Source organism: Salmo trutta, chromosome 22 (genome assembly GCF_901001165.1).
Source record: "Salmo trutta chromosome 22, fSalTru1.1, whole genome shotgun sequence".
Lineage (NCBI taxonomy): Eukaryota > Metazoa > Chordata > Actinopteri > Salmoniformes > Salmonidae > Salmo > Salmo trutta.
In genome coordinates, this window is record NC_042978.1 from 19,171,297 (window position 1) to 19,197,507 (window position 26,211).

Sequence of the window (26,211 nt, forward strand, 5' to 3'; positions counted from 1 at the left end):
TGTGATGGTGTGGGGGTGCTTTGCTTGTGACACTGTCAGTGATTTATTTAGAATTCAAGGCACACTTAACCAGCATGGCTACCACAGCATTCTGCAACAATACGCTATCCCATCTGGTTTGCGCTTAGTGGGACTATCATTTGTTTTTCAACAGGACAATGACCCAACACACCTCCAGGCTGTGTAAGGGCTATTTGACCAAGAGGGAGAGTGATGGTGTGAGGCATCAGATGACCTGGCCGCCACAATCACCCAACCTCAACCCAATTGAGATGGTTTGGGATGAGTTGGACCGCAGAGTGAAGGAAAAGCACCCAACAAGCTTGTGATAATCTTAGTGCAATCGATGGTTGCAATAGGCCGCTTGTTATTTTGGTTTATTTTCCATTAGGCTACATTCTGTAGGCTAACCGTTAGCCTATCCATTGTTACATAATGAAAGGTGTGAAAACTAATAATAGGCTACTGTGTTTCCCTGGCTGAGTTGATAAGCTGATTTGGGCCATCAGTTGATTGACAGATGTAGGCCTACTGTAGAATGATACACTTTTCTCCAGTGTGGATGCTCATCCACGTTTTATAGTTAGGCAGCAGGCTATGTATAATTTATCAATATAGTTCTGGTCTTTGGTGTGGATTGAAAGCCTGTATTCTGTGGCTTTAATATTTCATTTCATAAAGCTGTCAAGTTGTTTATGCATTTGAGTCTATCCAAAGACAATTTTGGTGAGCTGAGACACTTTATTTCAATATTTTTAAGAAGTAAAATGAATAGTCTGATAATTTACACAAAGAAAACACATTTAACTTTTTGACCTAATGTAGGCTCAGGCTGGTTACTACAGTATAATCGCTCAGCATTGGGTGTGAACTCATGAGGCTTGGAGCCTGGAGCGCGCTACGTAGACCACTGCACTACGGCAGTTCACAATGCTCTAGCAAGCACTAAGAATACTATGAATACTGATGATATATAGGTGCGTCGTTTTTTTAATGATTGTGTTTTAAGCTTTCCTGAAACCTTAACCACTCGCAATTAATGCCTAAACTGTTAACATTTGAGTTTCTTCTGTTTTAACTCTGTATCCATGCGGAATTAACCCTGTAACCACACAGAATGAACGCATCAAAAATAGACCTTAATCTATGAGTCAAAGGGCAGTAGGCCGGATTCAAACCCATGTTGACTCTGGCATATGTGTGCCGGGTCAGTGGCTAGAACCGCTGGAACACACAGGCATTGTGGAAAACCAATAATTGACTCTGCCTATTGCTTGCCTTCAACATACAATAAAACAAATCGATCTAAAACAATTGCTTTTCCCTAACGTAAAATACATCTACCCCCTACAAATATGTCAGTTTATTATAATCCACATTAGAATTCACACGAGATGCGCTGTAGCCTGCCAATGGAGGTATGGTGGGCATTGTATATACAAACACCACTTCCAGCTGCCCCCTGGTGGTGGTTATAAATATTTTTTCAGCTAAAGGGGTCAAATTAAGATCTGACATCTGTAGAACGCAGCTATCATCACCAGATCAGCACTCTACAGTTCGACATGAATGTGTATCATTGGGGTTCTTTATTTCCTGTTGACATGCAGCAGCCCAATGGTGGTGTGTTAGCCAGCGGTAGGGCCCCTCACGACCGCTGTTTGCTCTCTCTGATACCAGCTGATGGATGAAAGCTGCTAGCCTATCAGTTTTCACCCTGCTATCTGGTCTCTCTTTGCTCTCCCTGCTCTCTCTCTCCTGCAGGTGGCTGACAGATGACTCCCCATCTCTCCTGCCTCTCTCTCTTCACCACACTCCTCACAGGAGAGACCCACGTGAAAGAGAAGAAGCCCTCCAGGAGTTCTCACATCTCTCCAGATATTCAGGATTGATGCTGCCCTCTTTGAAACGAACTGCACCCACCCCCCGCTCATCCTCTGCAGAGGAACGTAGGCCCTCACATTTCACAAACCCGCACCTCTTGTGTAGCGAGGGGCGTCAGAGCTGCAGTTCAAGCATCTCAGATCTTTGCTCCATGGCTGAGATGTGTGCGAGTGGAATGGTAGGCTGGCGTCTGCTGTGTGTGGGTCGCTTCACCCTCCCTCTCGTTGTGTGAGGAGCGGAGCGAAGACAGCCAAGCAGGGATGATTTCAGCATAGTCAAGGTCACCAAGCCCTCCCATAGCAGACAGAAATGGACTTCTGCAGTGTCTCAGCCGGGTTCAGCGTCAGGGAACCCATTTGTCATCTGGAGGTTTAAATGCTGTACTTACTACTCCCACAATGTAAATATAAAGCACTAATCTTTATCCCAATGTAAATATATAGCACTAGTCTTTACTGGCTCCTTTCAGGCCTCAAAGAGGAACACTCCCTAACCCACACCAACCCGCACCAATAAGAATGACCCGATGTCGTAAATTTGCCAACTAATTTTCTCTCCCTCCCGCTTCCACTCCCCCGGAGTCCTTGCTCTGCAGTTGTCACCCACTAACATCACGCAACTGCTTCGGTTCACTCATGCTCTCGCTTCATTGATGTGCTGTGGACCTCAATTAAACTGATTGCAACCCGCTGTTCTCCAAGTCAAAACACCGGCTTGCTTCTGAAAATATTTTCACAGTGCCATAATTGCTTCCATCTGTAACTGCTCGACTCGCTGGTGAAGGCATGTCATTATGCCTGAGTGCTTTCACGGCGGTGGGGAAGGAGCAAGTGGCGAGAGAGTGACGAAGGAGCGTAAGAGTTGACTATTGCCTTTTGTCTTTGTTCACACCAGTAGTGGTACGTGGGTAAAAATCGCTGGGGAAGCCAAGCCAGAATAAAATCCATATTACAACCTATGTGTTGTGATAATTGTGTTGTTTGCTCTATAACCTGCTAGTTCATATGCCTTGACACCCTGATATATAGGCCTAAGGCCGAGACAATGAGAAGACAGAGTGGCAGAATAATTTCAACCACACATTTGTTTCATTACAAAACCGGAGAGCAACATCAGTCTGGTGAAGTCGACAAAACATATTGTATGTTACAAACAATTACACGACCTACAGCATGGTCAAGCAAGGTAATGTTTCCGACATTTCGGACTACTAAACAACTATTAATTTAGAACCACGTAGAGTTACCGCAAGTCGCAAAGAAAACAGGAGCTGTGTCCACTATTCCAGCATCATCAAATAATCTATCCTTAGTCTAATACAGTGACAAGTGAAAGATACCAAAAACAATTTAGTCCAATTAACATAAGCTAAATATGATGCTGCTGTCCATGGATCTGATTTCTGTGTGTGTGTGTGTCTGTGCGCGAGTCTGTGTGTTTGTGCAAGTACAAAAATGTTGACTCCCCCGACTTGTAGAGTAACACCAGTGCCATCCTTCTCTCTTTCATGTTGACGAAACGGTCTATCACTCTGTCATACAGTACACACTTTTATTTGTTGTTGTCCTGCTACCTGGCTGAAATGCTTTCTCGCTAGCCTAACTTAATTTGATGGGCAACGTTAGCTAGTTAACATTAGCTTTCTACATCTAGCTACATATTGAACTTCCATCTTCTCAAGCCAGGGGCACAACAATGTATGAATTAATGGTTGGATCAGAACCACAAGTTATAATCATTGGCCAGTATGGAGAATTAAGTAAAACCACAAGTCCAAATCCCTATCTCCATCAAATCAAATCAAATCGCATTCTCACATAGATGTTCCTTTTGTCCAGGTGGGAAAGGGCAGTGTGGAGTGCAATAGAGATTGCATCGTCTGTGGATCTGTTGGGGCGGTATGCAAATTGGAGTGGGCCTAGGGTTTTTGGGATAATGGTGTTGATGTGAGCAATGACCAGGCTTTCAAAGCACTTCATGGCTACAGACGTGAGTGCTATGGGTCTGTAGTCATTTAGGCAGATTACCTTAACATTCTTGGGCACAGGCACTATGGTGCTCTGCCTAAAACATGTTGGTATTATAGACTTGGACAGGGAGAGGTTGAAAATGTCAGTGAAGACATGCTCGCAGTACACATCCTGGTAATCCGTCTGGCCCAGCGGCCTTGTGAATGTTGACCTGTTTAAAGGTCTTACTCACATTGGCTGCGGAGAGCATGATCACACAGTCTTCCGGAACAGCTGGTGCTCGCATGCATGTTTCAGTGTTATTTGCCTCGAAGAGAGCATAGAAGTAGTTTAGCTCGTCTGGTAGGCTCGTGTCACTGGGCAGCTCTCGGCTGTGGTTCCCTTTGTAGTCTGTATTTGTATTTTTTATGGATCCCCATTAGCTGCTGCCAAAGCATCAGCTACTCTTCCTGGGGTCCAGCAAAATTAAGGCAGTTTATACAATTTTAAAACATTATGATACATTCACAGATTTCACAACACACTGTGTGCCCTCAGGCCCCTACTCCACCACTACCACCTATCTACAGTACTAAATCCATGTGTATGTATAGTGCATCTGTTATTGTGTGTGTGTGTGTGTGTGTGTGTCTGTGCCAATGTTTGTGTTGCTTCACAGTCCCCGCTGTTCCATAAGGTGTTTTTATATCTGTTTTTTAAATGTAATTTTACTGCTTGCATGAGTTACTTGATGTGGAATAGAGTTCCATGTAGTCATGGCTCTATGTAGTACTGTGCACCTCACATAGTCTGTTGGACATGGGGACTGTGAGGAGACCTCTTGCAGCATGTTTGTAGGGTATGCATGGGTGTCCGAGCTGTGTGCCAGTAGTTTAGACAGAAATAAAAGTAGTGATAAAGTCAATCTCTCCTCCACATTCAGCCAGGAGAGATTGAGATGCATATTATTAATATTAGCTCTCTGTGATCATCCAAGGGCCAGCTGTGCTGCCCTGTTCTGAGCCAATTGCAATTTTCCACTTTTTTGTGGCACCTGACCACACGACTGAACAGTAGTCAAGGGACAAAACTAGGGCCTGTAGACCTGCCTTGTTGATAGTGTTGTTAAGAAGGCAGAGCATCGCTTTATTATAGACAGACCTCTCCCCATCTTAGCTACTACTGCATCAATATGTTCTGACCATGACAGTTTACATTCTAGTGTTACTCCAAGCAGTTTAGTCATCTCAACTTGCTCAATTTCCACATTATTACAATATTTAGTTGAGGTTTAGGGTTTAGTGAGTGTTTTTTTCCAAATACAATACTTTTAGTTGTAGAAATATTTAGGGCTAACTTAATCCTTGCCACCCACTCTGAAACTAACTGCAGCTCTTTGTTGAGTTTTGCAGTCATTTCAGTCACTGTAGCAGCTGGCGTGTATAGTGTTGAGTCATTCCGCATACATAAAAACTCTGGCTTTACTCAAAGTCAGTGGCAAGTCATTTGTAAAAATGTAAAATAGCAAGGGGCCTACCCTGGGGAATTCCTGATTCTAACTGGATTATATTTGATAGGCTTCCCTTAAAGATCACCCTCTGTGTTCTGTTAGACAAGTAACTCTTTATCCACATCATCGCAGGGGGTGTAAAGCCATAACACTTAAGTTTCTCCAGCAGCAGACTACGATCAATAATGCCAAAAGCTGCACTGAGGTCTAACAAGACAGCCCCCCCACAATCAGTTTATCATCAATTTCTCTCAGCCATCAGTCATTTGTGTAAGTGCTGTGCTTGTGGAGTGTCTTTCCCTATAAGCATGCTGAAATTCTGTTGTCGATTTGTTTACTGTAAAATAGCATTGTATCTGGTCAAACACATTTTTTTCCAGAAGTTTACTAAGGATTGGTAACAGGCTGATTGGTCGGCTATTTGAGCCAGTAAAGGGGGCTTTCCTATTCTTGGGTAGCGGAATGACTTTAGCTGCCTCCAGGCCTGAGGGCACACGCTCTCTAGTAGGCTTACATTGAAGATGTGGCAAATAGGAGTGGCAATATCGTCTGCTATTATCCTCAGTAATTTTCCATCTAGATTGTCAGACCCCGGTGGCTTGTCATTTTTGATAGACAACAATAATTTTTTCACCTCGTCCACACTGACTTTGCGGAATTCAAAAGTACAATTCTTGTCTTTCATAATTTGGTCCGATATACTTGGATGTGTAGTGTCAACGTTTGTTGCCGGCATGTCATCCCTAAGTTTGCTTATCTTGCCAATGAAAACGTCATTAAAGTAGTTTGCGATATCAGTGGGCTTTGTGATGAATGAGCCATCTGATTCAATGAATGAAGGAGCTGAGTTGGCTTTTTTCCCCAACATGTTATTTAAGGTGCCCCAAAGCTTTTTACTATCATTCTTTATTTAATCTATCTTTGTTCCATAGTGTAGTTTATTTTTATTTAGTTTAGTCACATGATTTCATATTTTGCATCAGTTGGGCTTCCAGACTTAATGCCATATCTTTTGCCTCATCCCTCTCAACCATACAATTTTTCAATTCATCATCAATCCAAGGAGATTTAACAGTTTTTACAGTCATTTTCTTAATGTGCGTGCTTATTAGTAACTGGAATGAGTCGTTTCATAAATGCATCAAGTGCAGCATCTGGTTGCTCCTCATTACACACCCCAGACCAGCAAACATTCTTTACATCATCAACATATGTCTGTAATGGTTTGCAAGCCCTGCCACATCCGACGAGCATCAGAGCCAGTGTAGTACAATATGATCTTAGTCCTGTATTAACGCTTTGCCTGTTTGATGGTTTGTCGGAGGGCATAGGGGGATTTCTTATAAGCTTCTGGTTATGTGTTACGCTTTTCTTGTTCCCCATTTTCCCCTGTTAGTGTGTTTGTGTCCTGGGCATTACTCCTTGAAAGCGGCAGCTCTAGCCTTTAGCTCAGTGTGGATGTTGCCTGTAATCCATGGCTTCTGGTTGGGGTATGTACGTACCGTCACTGTGGGGATGATATCATCAATGCACTTATTGATGAAGCCAATGACTGATGTGGTGTACTTCTCAATGCTATCGGAGGAATCCCGGAACATATTCCAGTCTGTGCTAGCAAAACAGTCCTGTAGCTTAGCATCTGCTTCATCTGACCACTTTTTTATTGATCTAGTCACTGGTGCTTCCCGCTTTAATTTTTGTTTGTAAGCAGGAATCAGGAGGATAGAATTATGGTCAGATTTGCCAAATGGAGGATGAGGGAGAGCTTTGTATGCGTCTCTGTGTGTGAAGTAAAGATGGTCCAGTGTTTTTTCCCTCTGGTTGCACATTTAACATGCTGATAGAAATGTGGTAAAACGGATATAAGTTTCCCTGCATTAAAGTCCCCGGCTACTAGGAGCGCCGCCTCTGGGTGAGCCTTTTCTTGTTTGCTTATGGCGGAATACAGCTCATTCAATGCTCTCTTAGTGCCAGCTTCTGACTGTGGTGGTATGTAAACAGCTACAAAAAATACAGATGAAAACTCTCTAGGTAGATAGTGTGGTCTACAGCTTATGATGAGATACTCTACCTCCGGCGAGCAATAGCTCGAAACTTCCTTAGATATCGTGCACCAGCTGTTATTTACAAAAATACATAGTTCACTGCCCCTTGTCTTACCAGACGCTGCTGTTCTATCCTGCCGGTACAGCGTATAACCAGCCAGCTGTATGTTGATAGTGTCATCGTTCAGCCACAACTCCGTGAAGCATAAGATATTACAGTTTTTAAAATGTCCCGTCGGCAGTTTAATCTTCCGCGTAAATCATCGATTTTATTCTACAAAGATTGCACGTTTGCTAGAAGAATGGAAGGAAGCGGGGTGTATTCGATCGCCTACGAGTTCTCAGAAGGCAGCCCGCCGTCTGGCCCCTTTTTCTCCACCTCCTCTTCACGCAGATCACGGGGATCTGGGCCTGTTCCCGAGAAAGCAGTATATCCTTCGCGTTGGGCTCGTCAGACTCGTGAAAGGAAAAAAAGGATTCTGCTAGTCCGTTGTGAGTAATCGCAGTCCTGATGTCTAGAAGTTATTTTTCGGTTATAAGAGACGGTAGCGGCAACATTATGTACAAAATAAGTAAAAGAATAAGTTACAAACAACGAAAATAAACAAACAAAAAACAATAGGTTGGGGATGTCTGCCTTCCTCTCCGGAGCCATTTTACAGCTACCTCCATTTGACAGCTCCATCCATGTATAATTTAGGAAAAGGCCAGTTTTAGCTAGCTAGCTAGCCACTGGAGGGCAGAAACACAAAGAGATGCAACAATTCAAGTTGTTTCTGTCAATGACGTATGCTCTCGATGCGATGTGATTGGAGAGAAGCCAAAACCAAACTGGCTTCCCTTGACACTTTTTTTTGGTGTACCAACACCATTCACAGTTGAGGTGACAACAATATCATACTCTTTTGCAGCAGACAGCATCAGATAGATGGTCTACACATACAGAGGGGCACTGTTTTGCTCGCTCGGATGCTTTCTTCAGTGAAATACATTCAGCCTCTTGTGAATTGAAGGAAAATTATGAAACACAGAGAGCCAAAAGATAAATAATTTTATATGTTCTCTTTTGTTTTGTTTTTTGTCATTTTGAATACATGCCACTGGTTCACACAGACGGAAACACACTTGGCTTCCCAGTGACGTCTTTCTGGAAAAAGGCAGATTTGAAATGTGCTGACTTGGAACAACAAGGGATTTTGCAAGTGGGACTCAGTGTTAATTGCGTCTATGAAAATACTGACAAACATATTTGTCAAACTGTAACAAGTGCGCTGAGAGTCGGGAAGCAAGTTCAGGGAGTGAGTGTTTTAATAAATAAACTAAACAATGACCACGAAATACAAACAACGCACCGACATGAAAACAGAGTCAATAACACCTGAGGAAAGAACCAAGGGGAGAGACAGATATAGGGAAGATAATCAAGGAGGTGATGGAGTCCAGGTGAGTGTCATGAGGCGCAGGTGTGTGAGACGATGGTGACAGGTGTGCACGAAAATTAGCAGCCTGACGACCTAGAGGCCGGAGAGGGAGTATATGTGACAAACACCTATTTCTCAGTGGCAATTGACAAGACAATAACTGACTAAATAGACTCAGAACAAACTATAACTAAAATAATTGTTCATTTCAGTAGACAAAAACGAGACAAGACAAAATCATCTCTGTGACTAAACTCTGCCTAGTAAGTCGACTGCACAAGAGCTTTTGCTTTTCAGTGTTATTTGTTTGGTCCAATTAAAAGCATGCATGACATTAGCAGAATTGTAAGGCTTCTTATTGCAATGTTGCAATGCTGTTATTAGTAGAAAACAAATATCATGCCCAGGTCATTCACGAGTCACCTCTCTGCCCAGCAACCGTACTCCAATCTGGCAGCAAAAAATCATTGATGCAAATAAAGCACACGCCATGGCTACTCTCCCGGTGGTACAAGCTCCAGGTAGAAAAGTGGAGCCACTTTACTTATCGAGCCAATTCAAACAAGATCAAATGCAACGTTTCTACAGGAGAAGACAGTGTTTGCACCCACAAGTTGACTCAAGAGACATCTGAAAGTATATCATTCCAATATTTAATCTCAGGTAATAACCGATTGTCACGATTGTGTGTAGGAACGGACCAAGGCGCAGTGTGAATATCGTTCCACATATTTATTTATAATGTGAAACTATGCAAGACATACACTAAACAATAAAAAAAACAACAAACTGTAACGACAGAGGTGCAACATGCACTTACTCAAAACAATCTCCCACAAAACAAAGGTGGGAAAAACAACTACTTAAATATGATCCCCAATTAGAGACAACGATGACAAGCTGCCTCTAATTGGGGGATCATCCAAAAACCCCAACATAGAAAAACAGAAACTAGACCCAAACAACATAGAAAAATTAAACTAGAATAAACCCCCCAGTCACGCCCTGACCTACTCTACCATAGAAAATAAGAGCACACAATGGTCAGGACGTGACACCGATTGATAACTCTAGCTAGTTAGTTTGTTGCAACCTATCAGACCACTACTTATGACACAAGTTTTATTACAATATAGCTACAGTATAACTAAATGGTCAAGACTGCGACCATTTAGTCACATTTTGCAACCCTTTGACTTGGCTGTGCGAGTAAAACATTTAATTAGTCGCATCAGTGCGAGCTGAACATTCATTAAAAGGTCACTGCAATCAAATGTCTCAAAACGTTGTATTTTTTTGGCAGTTAAAACCATTATTTGGTCAAACAGTAAAGTGTATTATCCTCATGATTCCTGTAATGAAAGTGTCAGCTCAGCCCCTAGGGCCTGTTTCCCCGGGGCCTGTTTCCCGGGGCCTGTTTCCCCGGGGCCTGTTTCCCCGGGGCCTGTTTCCCCGGGCCCTGTTTCCCCGGGCCCGGTTCCCCGGGCCCTGTTTCCCCGGGGCATGTTTCCCCGGGGCATGTTTCACTGGGGCCTGCTGCTGTGATGAGTGAGACTCTCTCTCTCCCCCGACAATCACTGGATGATGTTGCACATCAAAATATCTTGTATCATGGATACCTGCTTAGACATCTTAGATGAAATAACTTACTTATTGAAATAACTTACTTATTGAAATAACTTACTTATTGAATAACCATCGCAGACGTCTATTACACAGTCTAAAGCACATAATGACTTTATAAGGTGATTACACATTTTTTCGACAACATTCATGTGTCCAGTTTTCTGACGGCGAGGAGAATATTTCATCAATGTCCCACCAAACATACACAGAACATGGTTCCCACGTTCTCAGAACATAAGATAATGTTCTAGCCATGTTTCATGGGAATGTTGCAAGAACATTCGTGTCCACATTTTTTGTTTGTTTTTATCATTACACAACATGTCTTGTTACTGTTGCCAAGCCAATCAAGGCCCTGATTGGTGAACTATTGCTCCATTCATAGCTCTTTGTCTGTTGGCAAGGTCAGGGATACTCCCACACAGTGCTTTTAACATACTGTTTTCAACTTACATATTTGACACAATATGACATTCATGATTACATTGTGCATGTTCAATTAATCTCCATCATCTTCTTGAAATCCACATCACATACTATGTATATCATAAATTGAAAAGTAACAAAAATGGATGTAGCATGGATGTTTATACTTGGTGGGATGTTGATGGAATATTCTCCTAATCCTCAGAAAACTGAACTCAGGAATGTTCTTGCAACGTTCTCATAAAACGTGTCTAGAACATTAATATCTTATATTCTGAGAACGTGGTAATCATGTTCTGTGTATTTTTGGTGGAACATTGATGGAACATTGTCATAACCTTCAGAGAACTTGACACATGAATGTTCTTGCAAAGTCTCATGAAATGAGTCATTAATACTGTATATTCTGAGAACATTAACCACATTCTAGATAAGTTCTGTTTGACATTAAGGGACAGTTCTCCTAACTTTAACACGAAAACATGCTTAAAATGTTCTCAGAAGGTTTCTGCTAACATACAGTTGAAGTCGGAAGATTACATACACTTAGGATGGAGTCATTAAAACTCGTTTTTCAACCACTCCACAAATTTCTTGTTAACAAACTATAGTTTTGGCAAGTTGGTTAGGACATCTACTTTGTGCATGACACAAGTCATTTTTCCAACAATTGTTTACAGACAGATTAACACACATAATTCACTGTATAACAATTCCAGTGGGTCAGAAGTTTACATACACTAAGTTGACTGTGCCTTTAAACAGCTTGGAAAATTCCAGAAAATGATGTCATGGCTTTAGAAGCTTCTGATAGGCTAATTGACATCATTTGAGTCAATTGGAGGTGTACCTGTGGATGTATTTCAAGGCCTACCTTCAAACTCAGTGCCTCTTTGCATGACATCATGGGAAAATCCCCCAAAAATCAGCCAAAAAATTGTAGACCCACACAAGTCTGGTTCATCCTTGGGAGCAATTTCCAAACGCCTGAAGGACCACGTTCATCTGTACAAACAATAGTACGCAAGTTTAAACACCATGGGACCACGCAGCCGTCATACCGCTCAGGAAGGAGACGCGTTCTGTCTCCTAGAGATTAACGCACTTGGGTGCGAAAAGTGCAAATCAATCCCAGAACAACAGCAAAGGACCTTGTGAAGATGCTGGAGGAAACAGGTACAAAAGTATCTATATCCACAGTAAAGCGAGTCCTATATCGACATAACCTGAAAGGCTGTTCAGCAAGAAAAAGCCACTGCTCCAAAACCGCCATAAAAAAAACAGACTACGGTTTGCAACTGCACATGGGGACAAAGATCGTACTTCTTGGAGAAATGTCCTCTGGCCTGATGAAACAAAAATATAACTGTTTGGCCATAATGACCATCGTTATGTTTGGAGGACGCTTGCAAGCCGAAGAACACCATCCCAACCGTGAAGCACGCAGCATCATGTTGTGGGGTTGCTTTGCCGCAGGAGGGACTGGTGCACGTCACAAAATACATGGCATCATGAGTAAGGAAATTTATGTGGATATATTGAAGCAAACAATCTCAAGACATCAGTCAGGAAGTTAAAGCTTGGTCGCAAATGGGTCTTCCAAATGGACAATGACCCCAAGCATACTTCTAAAGTTGTGGCAAATTGGCTTAAGGACAACAAAGTCAAGGTATTGGAATGGCCATCACAAAGCCCTGACCTCAATCCTATAGAAAATATGTGGGCAGAACTGAAAAAGCGTGTGCAAGCAAGGTGGCTTACAAACCTGACTCAGTTACACCAGCTCTGTCAGGAGGAATGGGCCAAAATTCACCCAACTTATTGTGGGAAGCTTGTGGAAGACTACCCGAAACGTTTGACCCAAGTTAAACAATTTAAAGGCAATGCTACCAAATACTAATTGAGTGTATGTACATTTCTGAACCACTGGGAATGTGATGAAAGAAATAAAAGCTGAAATAAATCATTCTCTCTACTATTATTCTGACATTTCACATTCTTAAAATAAAGTGGTGATCCTAACTGACCTAGGACAGGGAATTTTTACTAGGATTAAATGTCAGGAATTGTGAAAAACTGAGTTTAAATGTATTTGGCTAATGTGTATTTAAACTTCCGACTTCAACTGTAGATAGAATGTTCCCATAACTAACGGAAAACTGGACACCCAAACATTAGGGATTACATTACAAAAACATTCTCTCTCCCTAGAACTGTTAGCTGGGACACCACTTTAGGGTTCTAGCCTTTTCTTATTGACTTTGTTTAACATTTTGCGAGAGCTAAAGGTCCCTTACAACAAATGAAATAGTAGACGGTTGAAGTCTAGCCCGACACTTAGCCGAGCTTACCCTGCTGAAACCAATACTCCTGCCAGGCAGGTCACGACCTGGAAAACCTGAACTCTGCGGCCGCGTGGGGCAATAACCGCTGGTAAGTGGAGCTGACATGTTTGATCATCCGTTGACGCCAGGGATAAATCCTGCTCATTATTGTTTTTACACCTCTGGAATTTATTACCTGACATGTTTAGAAGAGGTTTCAGAACTGACTGCGCTCAATGTAAACATGATTAGAAGTATACATCCAGCATTTGGCTTAGGAAGCTCTGGGGACAGAGTGATTGAGTTGTAGGCTGTCGGCCTGATGCGAGGTAGGATAGGCCCTCAGCATGCAGAGCCACGCGCATGCAAAAGCACACACGCACACGCACACACACAGCTCTGATTGGACTCAACTGACTGAGCAGCCCTTCACCACAGGTCAGCTCAATTAAAAGCTGTGTTGTCTACATCTGCTTTGATCAGGCCTGATTTAGAGGAGACAGGCATAACAAGCTCCTGTCCTGATCTCTGAAGATCTCTGTGTTGATGTGTAAAGGAAGAGAGACAGCGACCCTCTTATCTTGGACTGGGCTGAGGTAGACCACCATGGGATATACTGTACATGTACTGAACTTTTGATACAACAGAGGGAGAAGTTGAGGGAGAGGGCGAGAGAGTGTGAGAGTGAGAAAGAGAGCGAAAGAGGTGGGAGCAAAAGCGAGGTGAGAGAGTAGGAGCAGGCAGCCTTCATGTGTCACCTGGCAGAGTTACTGCTTCGTAACGGGAGCATTGACAACTTGGTGACACCAGAGACGGCGGTAGCCTCCTCACTCCATCTGTTACGCCCCTGTCCATGACCCCAAGCTCTGCCACGCCTCCGTCCTCACCCCCCTCATCACCTTCTTCCCTCATCCTCTCCCTCGCTCCTCATCACCTTTGTCCCTCACCCTCTCCCCTCATCACCTTCTTCCCTCATCCTCATGGCTGCAGACTGCTTTATAGATTCACTCCTGATATTTATTTGACTCAAATCGAGCCAAAGAGCAGATGAAAATCGATTCCCCCTCCTTTCCTTCGTACGGCTACTTTTCTCTGGCTAAGGAGAGGGAGAGGCAGTTAAAGGCAAGTTATCAGAGCTGTCCATCCATCTCCCTCTGTGGGCCGCCGACAGGCCTGGACTGGGGGGAGGGAGTGGGGTCTGGCTTGCGCTTGGCTGTAGCTTCGGCTGTGTGCAGTGTCACCACTGAGGAGCTGCAGAGCCCAGCTATGCTCCCTCACTCAGGGAGAGTGAGGAGGGAGGGAGGGAGAGGGTGATGAATGTTGCATTACCCCATAGAGAGACGGATGGAGCATGGCAGGCTCTCTTCTATCTGCCTGCTGGAGATTCAGACAGGTGGGATATGTCAGATAGAGGTATATGGACTCAGCTGAGATTCTTCTGTCTAATCTACCTCAGAGATTTGCAGACTCACACCTGTGTGTGTGTGTGTGTGTGTGTGTGTGTGTGTGTGTGTGTGTGTGTGTGTGTGTGTGTGTGTGTGTGTGATGGACTGATGTGACAATTCACAGGTTTCAAATAGTAACACTGAATGATAAAAGTCATAACTCGTTTCCTTTCTACTTGCAGCTTTTTGTCTTCTTCAGACTGTCTATTGAGTCTGTTGATGGCTACAGAGATCTGTGTAGACCATCTCTGAGTGTTGTACACTGGGGAAGCTATGTGCTGTAAAAACTAAAATAGCATCAATATCAGACAGAGGAAGAAATTGAAGCACAAGTTCATCACTTTCTAAGACACAGCGCTTAATGATTCTGGCAGCCCATATGATGCTTGTGCATCCTTTTGGCAAGCGTACACAGGGCTATTCAGCACCATTCATCTTGTGACAACCAACAGCACCTTTCTCAGCAGAAGTCAGGACCGCAACGCGTTTGTCATGTCAGTATCAGAACCATTATCTAAGACAGATCAGATGGGAGAATCCTGGCAACATCCTCAAAGAGACGCTGGGTGCTGAGGCTAATGCACCTTTATGTATACTGGCCGACACAGGGTCAAGCTAGCTTAGAGGAAGACTCACAAGCCACCGGACCAGCACCGACCGACCAACCGACCGACAGACCGACCGACCGACCGACAGACAGACCGACAGACAGGGACCAGGGGGGTGCAGAGGGCTCCAGGGGTGAGGGAGCATCTCCAAACAGCCCCTCTGAAGACTGTTATGTAATATTGATATGTGTGGCTCTCCAGGTGCATGGCAGATGAACTTAGAGAACTTGAAGAGGCGGAGGACTCATTTGCACGAATGCCTCATCAGAAGTAGTGGTGGGATCAAAAGAGCCAGGGAGTCGAGGAGATTTCTGTCTGAGGGATCGCTTTGCTTTGCTGTGCCGCCGTCATTTTCATATCAGAAAACAACTAGGAAAACATCAAGGCGAGGCTACCCAGAGACGCATAATAATTAGCCAGAAGTAGAAACAACTACAAAGAAAAGCTACAGAAGAGCAAAAAGAGAGCTTCTGAACATTGCCAAAAGACAGAGTAAACAGAGAAGAAAACAAATATGGGTAAAACATAAATGGGGATTTCTACATCTGCATTGCTTGCTCTTTGGGTTTCAGGCTGGGTCTGTATAGAATTTTGTGACAACTGCTGATGTAATAAGGGATTTATAAAATACATTTGATTGATTGATTAATGATGATATGGAGCTAGACAGCAGTAGTAGCGGCAGGTAGCATAGAGGTTAAGAGCGCTGGGCCAAAAGGTCACTAGTTCGAATCCCAGCGACGACTAGGTGAGAAATCTGTTGATGTGCCCTTGAGCAAGGCACTCAACCCTAATTGCTCCGGTAAATTGCTCTGGATAAGAGCGTCTGCTATATTACTTAAATGTAAAATGTAGATGTATGATGTTCTACCCTAGAGTAGGCAGTTATGTAAGAAACACTGAATCAACACAAATACAGCTTAACATTAGAGGATGGCAATAAACAGAAAGAAACACTTCTCTTACCATCACAGTCGCCCAAGTGGGACACGTTCCCGTGTTCTATGTCCTGCTCGAACGGCAGTCTGGAAGAGGGGAAAGACAGTAATTTATCAATTCACACATAAACAACACATAGGCCTACTGCAAGCTTTGGTCACTGACAGAAACCTCTGCTTTTCTCTGGTAAACAAAACATTGTACCAGCAAAGGACAGGAATACTTTTTTGTGTGGAGTTGAGAGAAATAATACTGTATTGTATGTCCCCAACTCTGAAAGCAGGTCTGGATCTTTCAATTCGTACTTAAAAAAAGTATTTACCATTTCTACTTTTTAAATAGGAGACCTTGTAAAATCAAAAGGGGCTTTGACATTATATGATGAAGCGACAAAATAAAAATAAAAACGGGTGAGTTCCAACGGCAGTGAGACCAGACCAGGTGCATTGACCTCCCCTGGAGACAGCAGGCCACTCTTAGTCATGGCCCATATCCACAGAATCATCAGCTAGTTAGACTGTGAATGTATACCATAAAGGTCCTCTAAAGAGGAGAAATAACAGCAGTTTGTGCTTCAAAATGGCCCCTGTCCAATGAGGTAATTTAAACATGGGAAGTGCTCAAGGCTAGAGGGAAGGCTGCACCGCCACAGCCACAGCCAGAGACAGCTCACTGGGATGTGTCTCCTGCTCTACAATTAGTTGAAAAGGCCCAAACAACAAGCAGGCCAACTGAGTGTTTCACTGCCTGAGAATAACTTTGAGAAGTAAGTTTACACTGGAGTGGTTGGAGGGTTATTGTGGATATATTGCTCACCCTGATAGGGTATATTGTGTTGGATAAATGAAAGCTGCAGGCTGTAATCTTTAGTGTAGCTGGGTAAGAAGGCAATGTTTTGTCACAATACCCTCAATGGTGAGAATGTGAATAAGTTTAAGGATTTATTGTCCCCGAGTCTAAAGGAGAGCAGATTACAGGTACAGTTATGATTGAAAGAAATATGAAGGCTAATAAACAGATGCAAAACACCTACAGTAATAAAACAATATCAACAGATAGACTAATCAGTAAGGAACTTAATTATCTTTGTTCCAATATAGTCCATGTTACAGTCTTCCATTCCATCACCCAGCATTGTTTTCACTTTTCCAAATGGAATTTATCCTCAAACTGGAACTGGAACATCACTTGATACAGGATCAATGGACAGGTTGACCGCCCTTGCTAAATCAAATCACAACACAGGGCCCTTAATTGTATAACGGTGAGGCCGTAAGGTGCTCTTTAAAGCTCTGTTGTCTGTAACTGCTGGCGCTCTACCTGTGTTTGCACACATAATTCAATAAGCAGCCTCTCTAAAAAGAGATTTGATTTCACTGGGCTGGGCGGACGTGAGGCAGAGCGGGAGGGAGTGGGAGGGTTTACAGCCCAGAACAAGAGGTGAGCTGCCAAGACAGCCAGGAATCGTTCTGTGGCAGGCGTACAAGAGCAATGCAACCCTGACAAAGATGTACACCCAGCTCTGGATATCAAGCTGTGTTGAAGAATGCAGCATTGTTGTGAACACACAATGGCAATAGCAGATATCCTGGATGAATAAATGTACACAGCTCGCTCTGACAGGATAACTAAATGAGGACATGTTTGCCTAGCCACAGCTTGTGTTGCAGGCTTACAACTGTAGGCTCTGTCAGAGCTTAGGCCTAACACTCAGTATAAATAGAGAGTGTCACAGCAACCCAGGTAGTCCAGGCATCGACTAGGCAGAGAACTGGGCAGAGAACCAGACAGAAAACCAGACAGAAAACCAGACAGAAAACCAGACAGAGAACCAGACAGAGACCAGGTATAGATATGACAGAGGTCAAATGGATGCCAGACAGAAACAAGACAAAGGTACAGGCCAGACACGGGGCAGGTTGATAGCAGACAGGGACCAGACATAGAACTAGACAGAGGCCAGTGCTGTGCCCTCGTTCCCCCCCAGCGCCTCACCTGGTCCCGGGCCTGAGGAAGGAGCAGGTGCTTCCTCTGGTCCAGCCACAGTAGGGGTCCCTGGAGGCGATGCAGTTCCTGGAGATAAACAGAGTAAACACAGTCTTTAGTGATGCACCACCCAGGGCAGATAGACACCATGGATTCATTGAACACATTACACGTTTGACATATAGGTTACTGTATGTCACGCCTCACTAGGTTTAGAGTCTGCTGGCATCAAGGCAATAAGACTCAGTGGTGAGTCGTCAGCAAGGCCAAACAGCAAGCGAGTAAGACGTGTGTGTGTACGTGTGTGTGTACGTGTGTATGTGCTTGTGTATGTGCGTGTGTATGTGCGTGTGTGTGTTGAACTACTGCGCCGAATAGATTTACTGATCTGTCGAAGAGCACTTGGGGATGTGGTAAAGTAGTTTGGTGCACCGAGGGTTGGCTGTATAAGTTGGCAGATGGCTTAGGGCCTGACTAAAGGTGTGATTGTAATGATTGGTAGTGAGCGGATGTGTTACAGATATGGTGTGTGTGGCTGAGAGGCGTGTGTGGGCTACAGAGGTGTGGGTGAGGGGTGTGTGTGGGCTACAGAGGTGTGGGTGAGGGGTGTGTGTGGGCTACAGAGGTGTGGGTGAGGGGTGTGTGTGGGCTACAGAAGTGTGGGTGAGGGGTGTGTGTGGGCTACAGAGGAGTGGGTGAGAGGTGTGTGTGGGCTACAGAAGTGTGGGTGAGGGGTGTGTGTGTGGGCTACAGAGGAGTGGGTGAGAGGTGTGTGTGGGCTACAGAGGAGTGGGTGAGAGGTGTGTGTGTGGGCTACAGAGGAGTGGGTGAGAGGTGTGTGTGGGCTACAGAGGTGTGGGTGAGGGGTGTGGGTGGGCTACAGAGGTGTGGGTGAGGGGTGTGTGTGGGCTACAGAGGAGTGGGTGAGAGGTGTGTGTGGGCTACAGAGGTGTGGGTGAGGGCTGTGTGTGGGCTACAGAGGAGTGGGTGAGGGGTGTGTGTGGGCTACAGAGGAGTGGGTGCGAGGTGTGTATGGGCTACAGAGGAGTGGGTGAGAGGTGTGTGTGGGCTACAGAGGAGTGGGTGAGAGGTGTGTGTGGGCTACAGAGGAGTGGGTGAGGGGTGTGTGTGGGCTACAGAGGAGTGGGTGAGAGGTGTGTGTGGGCTACAGAGGAGTGGGTGAGGGGTGTGTGTGGGCTACAGAGGAGTGGGTGAGAGGTATGTGTGGGCTACAGAGATGTGGGTGAGGGGTGTGTGTGGGCTACAGAGGAGTGGGTGAGAGGTGTGTGTGGGCTACAGAGGAGTGGGTGAGAGGTGTGTGTGATGTGTGTGTGTGGAGCTGAAAGGTGTGTGTGATGTGTGTGACTTACTTCATGCAGCGTGAGTAGAGCTGGCATCGTGCCACAGGGACCCTGACCACACAAGAGGGGAAGGCCAGCAGCAGAGACTGGCTCACCCAGTCCAGAGTCAGGGACAACAACTGCCTCGCCTGCGGAGAGTCCTCCCCACACCTAAAAACACAGAGAGACAGTGAGAGTGTTGCCTTATTGCACCTGCACAACACATAGTTGGCTAAGACGCACCACACCATGATGAGGTCACGCTGACTTCATTATATCACACACTAACTGAACACAACACTACTCTACATGATCTCACTGCACATCATATCAACACAACACATCACTGCTTCATTAAGTATAACTCAAACCAGTTTATGACTAAAAGCACAACAATAAAAGTGAAAGCAGGAAAAGGCCTTCGGAAGCATGGCAATGCCTGCTTGTCACAGTGTCATCTTTAGTATGCAGTGTGTTGATGGCTGATGACTGAGACCTGGGGTTGGATGGACATCAAAGCCACCAGCTACACCCTGCATTAGCTCTAATTGGTTCTTAGCACTTCCATATTATCCAAACACCTGCCTTTGTAGGCTGGATTTATATATATTTATATACATATGTGTACTCCTGCATGGGCTTATTTGGATGGCTTATGGTAATAAACATGGCTGACAGCTGAAGAGTCATTAGGGGGAATCTATCACACACTACAGTACCAAGTTGTTAGTCATACCTCACAGCAAACAAACTATGTGAGAAACCAGACTGACGGAAGGAGAGAGCGAGCGATGGGGAGGGGGAAGAGAGCGAGAGATGGAGAGAGAGAAAGAACGACTAAACAAGTAAACAAAATAAGTAAAATGGAGACAGGTTGAGAAATAATGAAAGTGTGGCCCATTAATCTCTCCGTTTCCCCCGGGTCATTTCATGGTTCATTACCAGGTCCAAAATATAACATATAATCATTATGTCAGACAACCAATCAAAAAACAATTTGGGCTTTGAGGATCTCTATCTGTGATGTGTTCCCGTTGCCCCTGCGATGGTGGCGGGGGCCGTCTATCTACCCTGGGCCCATTAGGGGAGTTAGTCTGGGGTTAAGGAAGGGCAGGGTGGGAGAAGGCTGATCTGATTACTCCATTCCCTCTCTCCTGATTAGCTGGCTCCCTGCTGTGAGGGGGACTGCCAGCCCTGTCACACACCCCTATACCAGGCTCACAGCCACACCACTATCACAGCACAGCAAATCACCCCCAAACACACTCAAACACCAGCACCACCGCTGCTATTCCTGCAGCCTTAACTCATCTGCCCTCTGATCTGATTCCTCTGCTCCCCATTTAGTTGTTTGTGGAATGGAACCTCACATTGACGCCTACATGAATGCGTTGTTTTGAAGGGTGGGAAGTAACGGTTTTAATCTCCTTTCACCTGCCAACGAGGTTTGTGCTGCTGTGCTACAGTGTTTCTTACTACAGTAAATGAGCCCCGTTTTCCCCTCAGTCTGAGCAGAGAATAGATCAGGGGGCACAATTAGCAGCGTCGCCGCCATAGCTCGAGTTAGGAGACTCTTGCTTAAACATTTCTAATTGGGCTCATTGAAAGATAACCAAGTAATACCCCATCTGTTTGCTTCCTATCCCCCCCTGCGGTCCCATGCATGTGTTACAGTGAAACACTTAGAGATAATTAATAAGACCATCACAACAGCACCCATTAGAGACTGTCTGTAACCCGTTAACCCTTACTTGTCAGGGATGAAGCCCTCCAGCTCCTCCAGAAAGACATTGCTGCTGGACACGGTGTTGTCCCGGTTGGGGACGATCAGGAACTTGAGGATGGTCCCCCGGCTGGAGCCCAGGAAGAGCACTGTGCGGTTTCTGTAGGGGCCAGCCTCCGTGTCCATCACCATCTTATTCAGCTGGTACCTAAGGGGAAGAAGACAAGATGATGATATAGAGACACTGTGTTTTTCACCCAATCCTCTCTTGACTCCTCGTCCTGATTAACCAATAGGCTATTGTGTTGATCTGACAGGATTTGAGTTAGCAATATAGAGATAATTCCATCTAGCCTATCAAACGGCATAGTGGAGCTTCTGTTACAATAACTAAGCTTACATGATCCTATCAAATAGGGTAGGGTCTAGGGCTCAATTTGGGACACAACCAATCTGCATACCTCTTACTGTCATTCACTAAATGAAATTCACACAGTAAAATATTCATCCAATTTACATACAGAACTAATTACCAAGAGCAGTCATTAATATCATTCAGATGAATGGACTTGTCTTGAAACAATAGCACCGTAGCTGAACTACACAAGTCTGTGTGTATGAGTCAATGTTCTAAAATAGAAGAAGTCGTTCCACTGGGTAATTCATATTCCACATACAACTTGTCACAGTAATAGTCTCCTCCCTCTGGCTCGGCTGGTGGCCATTGTAGTTTGATGCATCCCAGCTGCTTGCCTCCTGCAGCAAACTCTCACAGCGAGCGGATCAACCGACCGGCATAAACAGAAGGAGAACCAGCCCAGAGGCTAATTTGTGTCCATGCAAATATGTGTGTGTATGTGTATGAGTTTGCCCTGAGACATGGCAGTAGACTCCTATGGTGTCTAATGGTATGAAGCCATACAAGTGTGCATGTCTCAGGGAAACAGCACAGGATGCAGGGAAACAGCACAAGGTGTGTGCGAAAGGTTTCCTAGTTCTGAGTCTGTGATGTCCCCTGATGCGATCACAGAGCCTCACCTGACCATGGTCCTGACAATCCAGGGCCTCTGTCCCAGAGAGGGCACGGCCTCGTCCATCAGGGGGTGGGTCTTCACAAAGTTCAGCATCTCATCGGGGAAACCATTGGATGAGTTGAACCTGGAGCCCTGAACAGCACAGCCACCTGGCCTGTTGGAGGAGGGTGAAACACAGGGTTTAGCACAGGCTCCCCCTTACTGAGGCACAGGCTCCCCCTTACTGAGGCACAGGCTCCCCTTTACTGAGGCACAGGCTCCCCCTTACTGAGGCACAGGCTCCCCCTTACTGAGGCACAGGCTCCCCCTTACTGAGGCACAGGCTCCCCCTTACTGAGGCACAGGCTCCCCTTTACTGAGGCACAGGCTCCCCTTTACTGAGGCACAGGCTACCCCTTACTGAGGCACAGGCTCCCCCTTACTGAGGCACAGGCTCCCCCTTACTGAGGCACAGGCTCCCCCTTACTGAGGCACAGGCTCCCCCTTACTGAGGCACAGGCTCCCCTTTACTGAGGCACAGGCTCCCCCTTACTGAGGCACAGGCTCCCCCTTACTGAGGCACAGGCTCCCCCTTACTGAGGCACAGGCTCCCCCTTACTGAGGCACAGGCTCCCCTTTACTGAGGCACAGGCTCCCCTTTACTGAGGCACAGGCTCCCCCTTACTGAGGCACAGGCTGACCCTTACTGAGGCACAGGCTCCCCCTTACTGAGGCACAGGCTCCCCCTTACTGAGGCACAGGCTCCCCCTTACTGAGGCACAGGCTCCCCCTTACTGAGGCACAGGCTCCCCCTTACTGAGGCACAGGCTCCCCTTTACTGAGGCACAGGCTCCCCCTTACTGAGGCACAGGCTCCCCCTTACTGAGGCACAGGCTGACCCTTACTGAGGCACAGGCTGACCCTTACTGAGGCACAGGCTGACCCTTACTGAGGCACAGGCTGACCCTTACTGAGGCACAGGCTGACCCTTACAGAGGCATAGGCTGACCCTTACAGAGGCACAGGCTGACCCTTACAGAGGCACAGGCTGACCCTTACTGAGGCACAGGCTGACCCTTACTGAGGCACAGGCTGACCCTTACAGAGGCACAGGCTGACCCTTACTGAGGCACAGGCTGACCCTTACTGAGGCACAGGCTGACCCTTACTGAGGCACAGGCTCCCCCTTACTGAGGCACAGGCTGACCCTTACATAGGCATAGGCTGACCCTTACTGAGGCACAAGCTGACCCTTACAGAGGCACAGGCTGACCCTTACTGAGGCACAGGCTCCCCCATACTGACCCATTTCAGTGTTATCTGTGGTCAGTTAATGGTGTCTTACACTCTTACACTTTAGACTCACATAAAGTACATCAATATGAGACAGGAGATGATTGCCAGGTAAGGCAATACTGTACCTTGGTTTGGGAATGAGCTCGTCAGGAACAGGGGTCCATATAGACTCAGGTGACTTCTGCTCCTTGAATCTCCCATCAAACACCCCAGCCAGCTGCTCCATGTCGAAGGCACACACAGCCGAACCAGGGATACTACAGAGAGAGAACCAGATACAATGGATAAGGCAGGGGTGGATAGAGTGGCGCAGCGGTCTAAGTCACTGCATCGCAGTGCTAGAGGCGCCACTACAGACCCTGGTTCGATTCCAGGCTGTATCACAACCGGCAGTGATTGGGAGTCCCATAGGGCGGCGTACAATTGGCCCAGCGTCGTCCGAGTTCAGCCGGGGTAGGCAATCATTGTAAATAAGAATTTGTTCTTAACTGACTTGCCTAGTTAAATAAAGGTTACATTTAAAAAATATATAAATGGACAATAAAGGTTATATCCTGAATGACATTGAAGTTGGCATACAAAATGGAAGTTTTGTGTTAGGATCCGGGAATACAAAGGAAATAAGTAATCAACAAATGAGGAAATACTCAGAGGAAATACTGTAGAAATACTGGCTACAACATGTTCCAGTAAAATGCTTGCATACCTTGGCTGCTGCTAAACTCCTATTGAACTCACTGACCCAGAATGGAACATCTGCTGTGAAAAGAAGCTAAGTCCCCCCACACTGAACGAAGAGCTACAATACAGTTACTGTAGTGTCGAGTGTGGTAGTTAATGGAGGTGTACACCAGAGAGATGGAGGGAGAGAGCCATGTCAGGACAACAGGGGGTGAATACTAGCGTCTCTCTTTCTCTCGTCTCCTGCTCCGAGAGCTTCTCTTCCCTTTGAGACCTCATGTTTTTGCTAAGAAGTTGTGTGAGTCTGTTGAGTGACTAGGACTTCTCTGGTACAGCACAAAGTGAACCTTAGGGAGTGACTCAGTGCCTGCCGAGCACTTCACGCCTACTCTCTTTTCCCTTTCCTAACTCTGACACTACGTCCTGAGAGAGTGAGGGGTGAGAGAGAGAGAGGGTGAGAGAGAGTGAGAGAGCTGCAGAGAGGGAGAGAAAGAGAAAAAGTGAGAGAGCACTGCATAGAAAGGGGGAGAGAGAGAGAACGTGAGAGAGCACTGCATAGAAAGGGGGGGAGAGAGAGAACGTGAGAGAGCACTGCATAGAAAGGGGGAGAGAGAGAACGTGAGAGAGCACTGCAGAGAAAGGGGGAGAGAGAGAGAAAGTGAGAGAGCACTGCAGAGAAAGGGGGAGAGAAAGAGAGAAAGTGAGAGAGCACTGCATAGAAAGGGGGAGAGAGAGAGAGAAAGTGAGAGAGCACTGCATAGAAAGGGGGAGAGAGAGAGAAAGTGAGAGAACACTGCAGAGAAAGGGGGAGAGAAAGAGAAAAAGTGAGAGAGCACTGCAGAGAAAGGGGGAGAGAAAGAGAAAGCAGCAGAGAGAAAGGCTCTCTCACTCTCACTTTGCTGCCCACTCCAATACTCCATTACTTCAGTGTTTAGGTCAAGTAGTGCCTGTGCTCAGGTCTTGACACAAACCGACAGATGGGCTTATGGGCTCTCCCCCTGCGTTGCCCCTGTGCCCCTAGGCCTGCTGGAGTAGGTATCCAGGGATCCTCTGAGAACTGTTTGTTTGGGTAAGCTGTCTGAGTTTTGCCTCTCTCTGCTGAGAAACCAGAGGCTTTTTCCAGCAGGGTGACATGCTAACCTAATACATCATTTGACCAGGTCAACCTCTCTCCAACTGTCTGGCAGCCTACCCTGCCTTTGCCTCTATATTTCTGTATTCTGTTCTCTTCTCCTTCTTCTCTCCCAGTTTCATTTCTCTGTCCTCTCTGCTGTTTCTTGCTCTCTCTCCTGCTCTCCCTCTCATCCCCTCTCTCCTTCATCTCTTTCATCCTCTGTTTCTCTTCTGATCTCTCTTTGCTCATTTGTTTGAAATGAATTGGCATCAGTTTGGCTATGTACAGCTGTTGAATTGTGCAAATAAAGGTCATTCAAATTTGATGTGCAGTGAGAAGGGTTGACTGACAGTCAGTACAGGCTGTAGGAGGCTAGTGGAGGGGTCAGACTTCATGCCAGACCACACCCTCACAGTTTAACCAGCAGACTGACAGCTCTCTATAGCCCAGCTCCAGTGACAGCATGACAGCTGATGGAGGCTAGTGGAGAGGAATGAGTTCTTCAGTTGAGGCCAAGGTTCAAGGAAAGGTGAGAGGATTGTTTATTTTATTTTATCCACCTGGGTCTTTACATCTTTTATGTCTCTTCCCCCTCTCTGCACACAGATTTACCTTCTTCAACCTTTCTGCTTTGTCTTTCTATACTTCTCTCATCTGCTTTCTCTCTGCCTCTCTCCGTCTCTCTCCGTCTCTCTCTGTCTCTCTCTGTCTCTCTCTCTCTCTCTCCGCCTCTCTCTGTCTCTCCGCCTCTCTCTGTCTCTCCGCCTCTCTCTGTCTCTCCGCCTCTCTCTCTCCGCCTCTCTCTCTCCACCTCTCTCTCTCCGCCTCTCTCTCTCTCTCTCTCTCTCTCCGCCTCTCTCTGTCTCTCCGCCTCTCTCCGT

General features: G+C 45.7%; 1 protein-coding gene across 4 annotated transcripts in view; it reads right to left on the bottom strand.

Moving 5' to 3' along the window:
- sema6bb (sema domain, transmembrane domain (TM), and cytoplasmic domain, (semaphorin) 6Bb) overlaps positions 1-26,211 on the bottom strand; it is a 131,119-nt gene that overhangs the window by 15,258 nt on the left and 89,650 nt on the right. For all 4 annotated transcript variants that reach the window (XM_029707086.1, XM_029707085.1, XM_029707084.1 and 1 more), the window contains exons 11-16: positions 23,661-23,792; positions 22,265-22,414; positions 21,255-21,434; positions 19,534-19,674; positions 18,173-18,250; positions 16,205-16,263 (exon numbers count right to left, since the gene is read on the bottom strand). In XM_029707086.1, the coding sequence (XP_029562946.1) occupies positions 16,205-16,263; positions 18,173-18,250; positions 19,534-19,674; positions 21,255-21,434; positions 22,265-22,414; positions 23,661-23,792 (740 nt within the window). The remainder of the gene's footprint in view (positions 1-16,204; positions 16,264-18,172; positions 18,251-19,533; positions 19,675-21,254; positions 21,435-22,264; positions 22,415-23,660; positions 23,793-26,211) is intronic.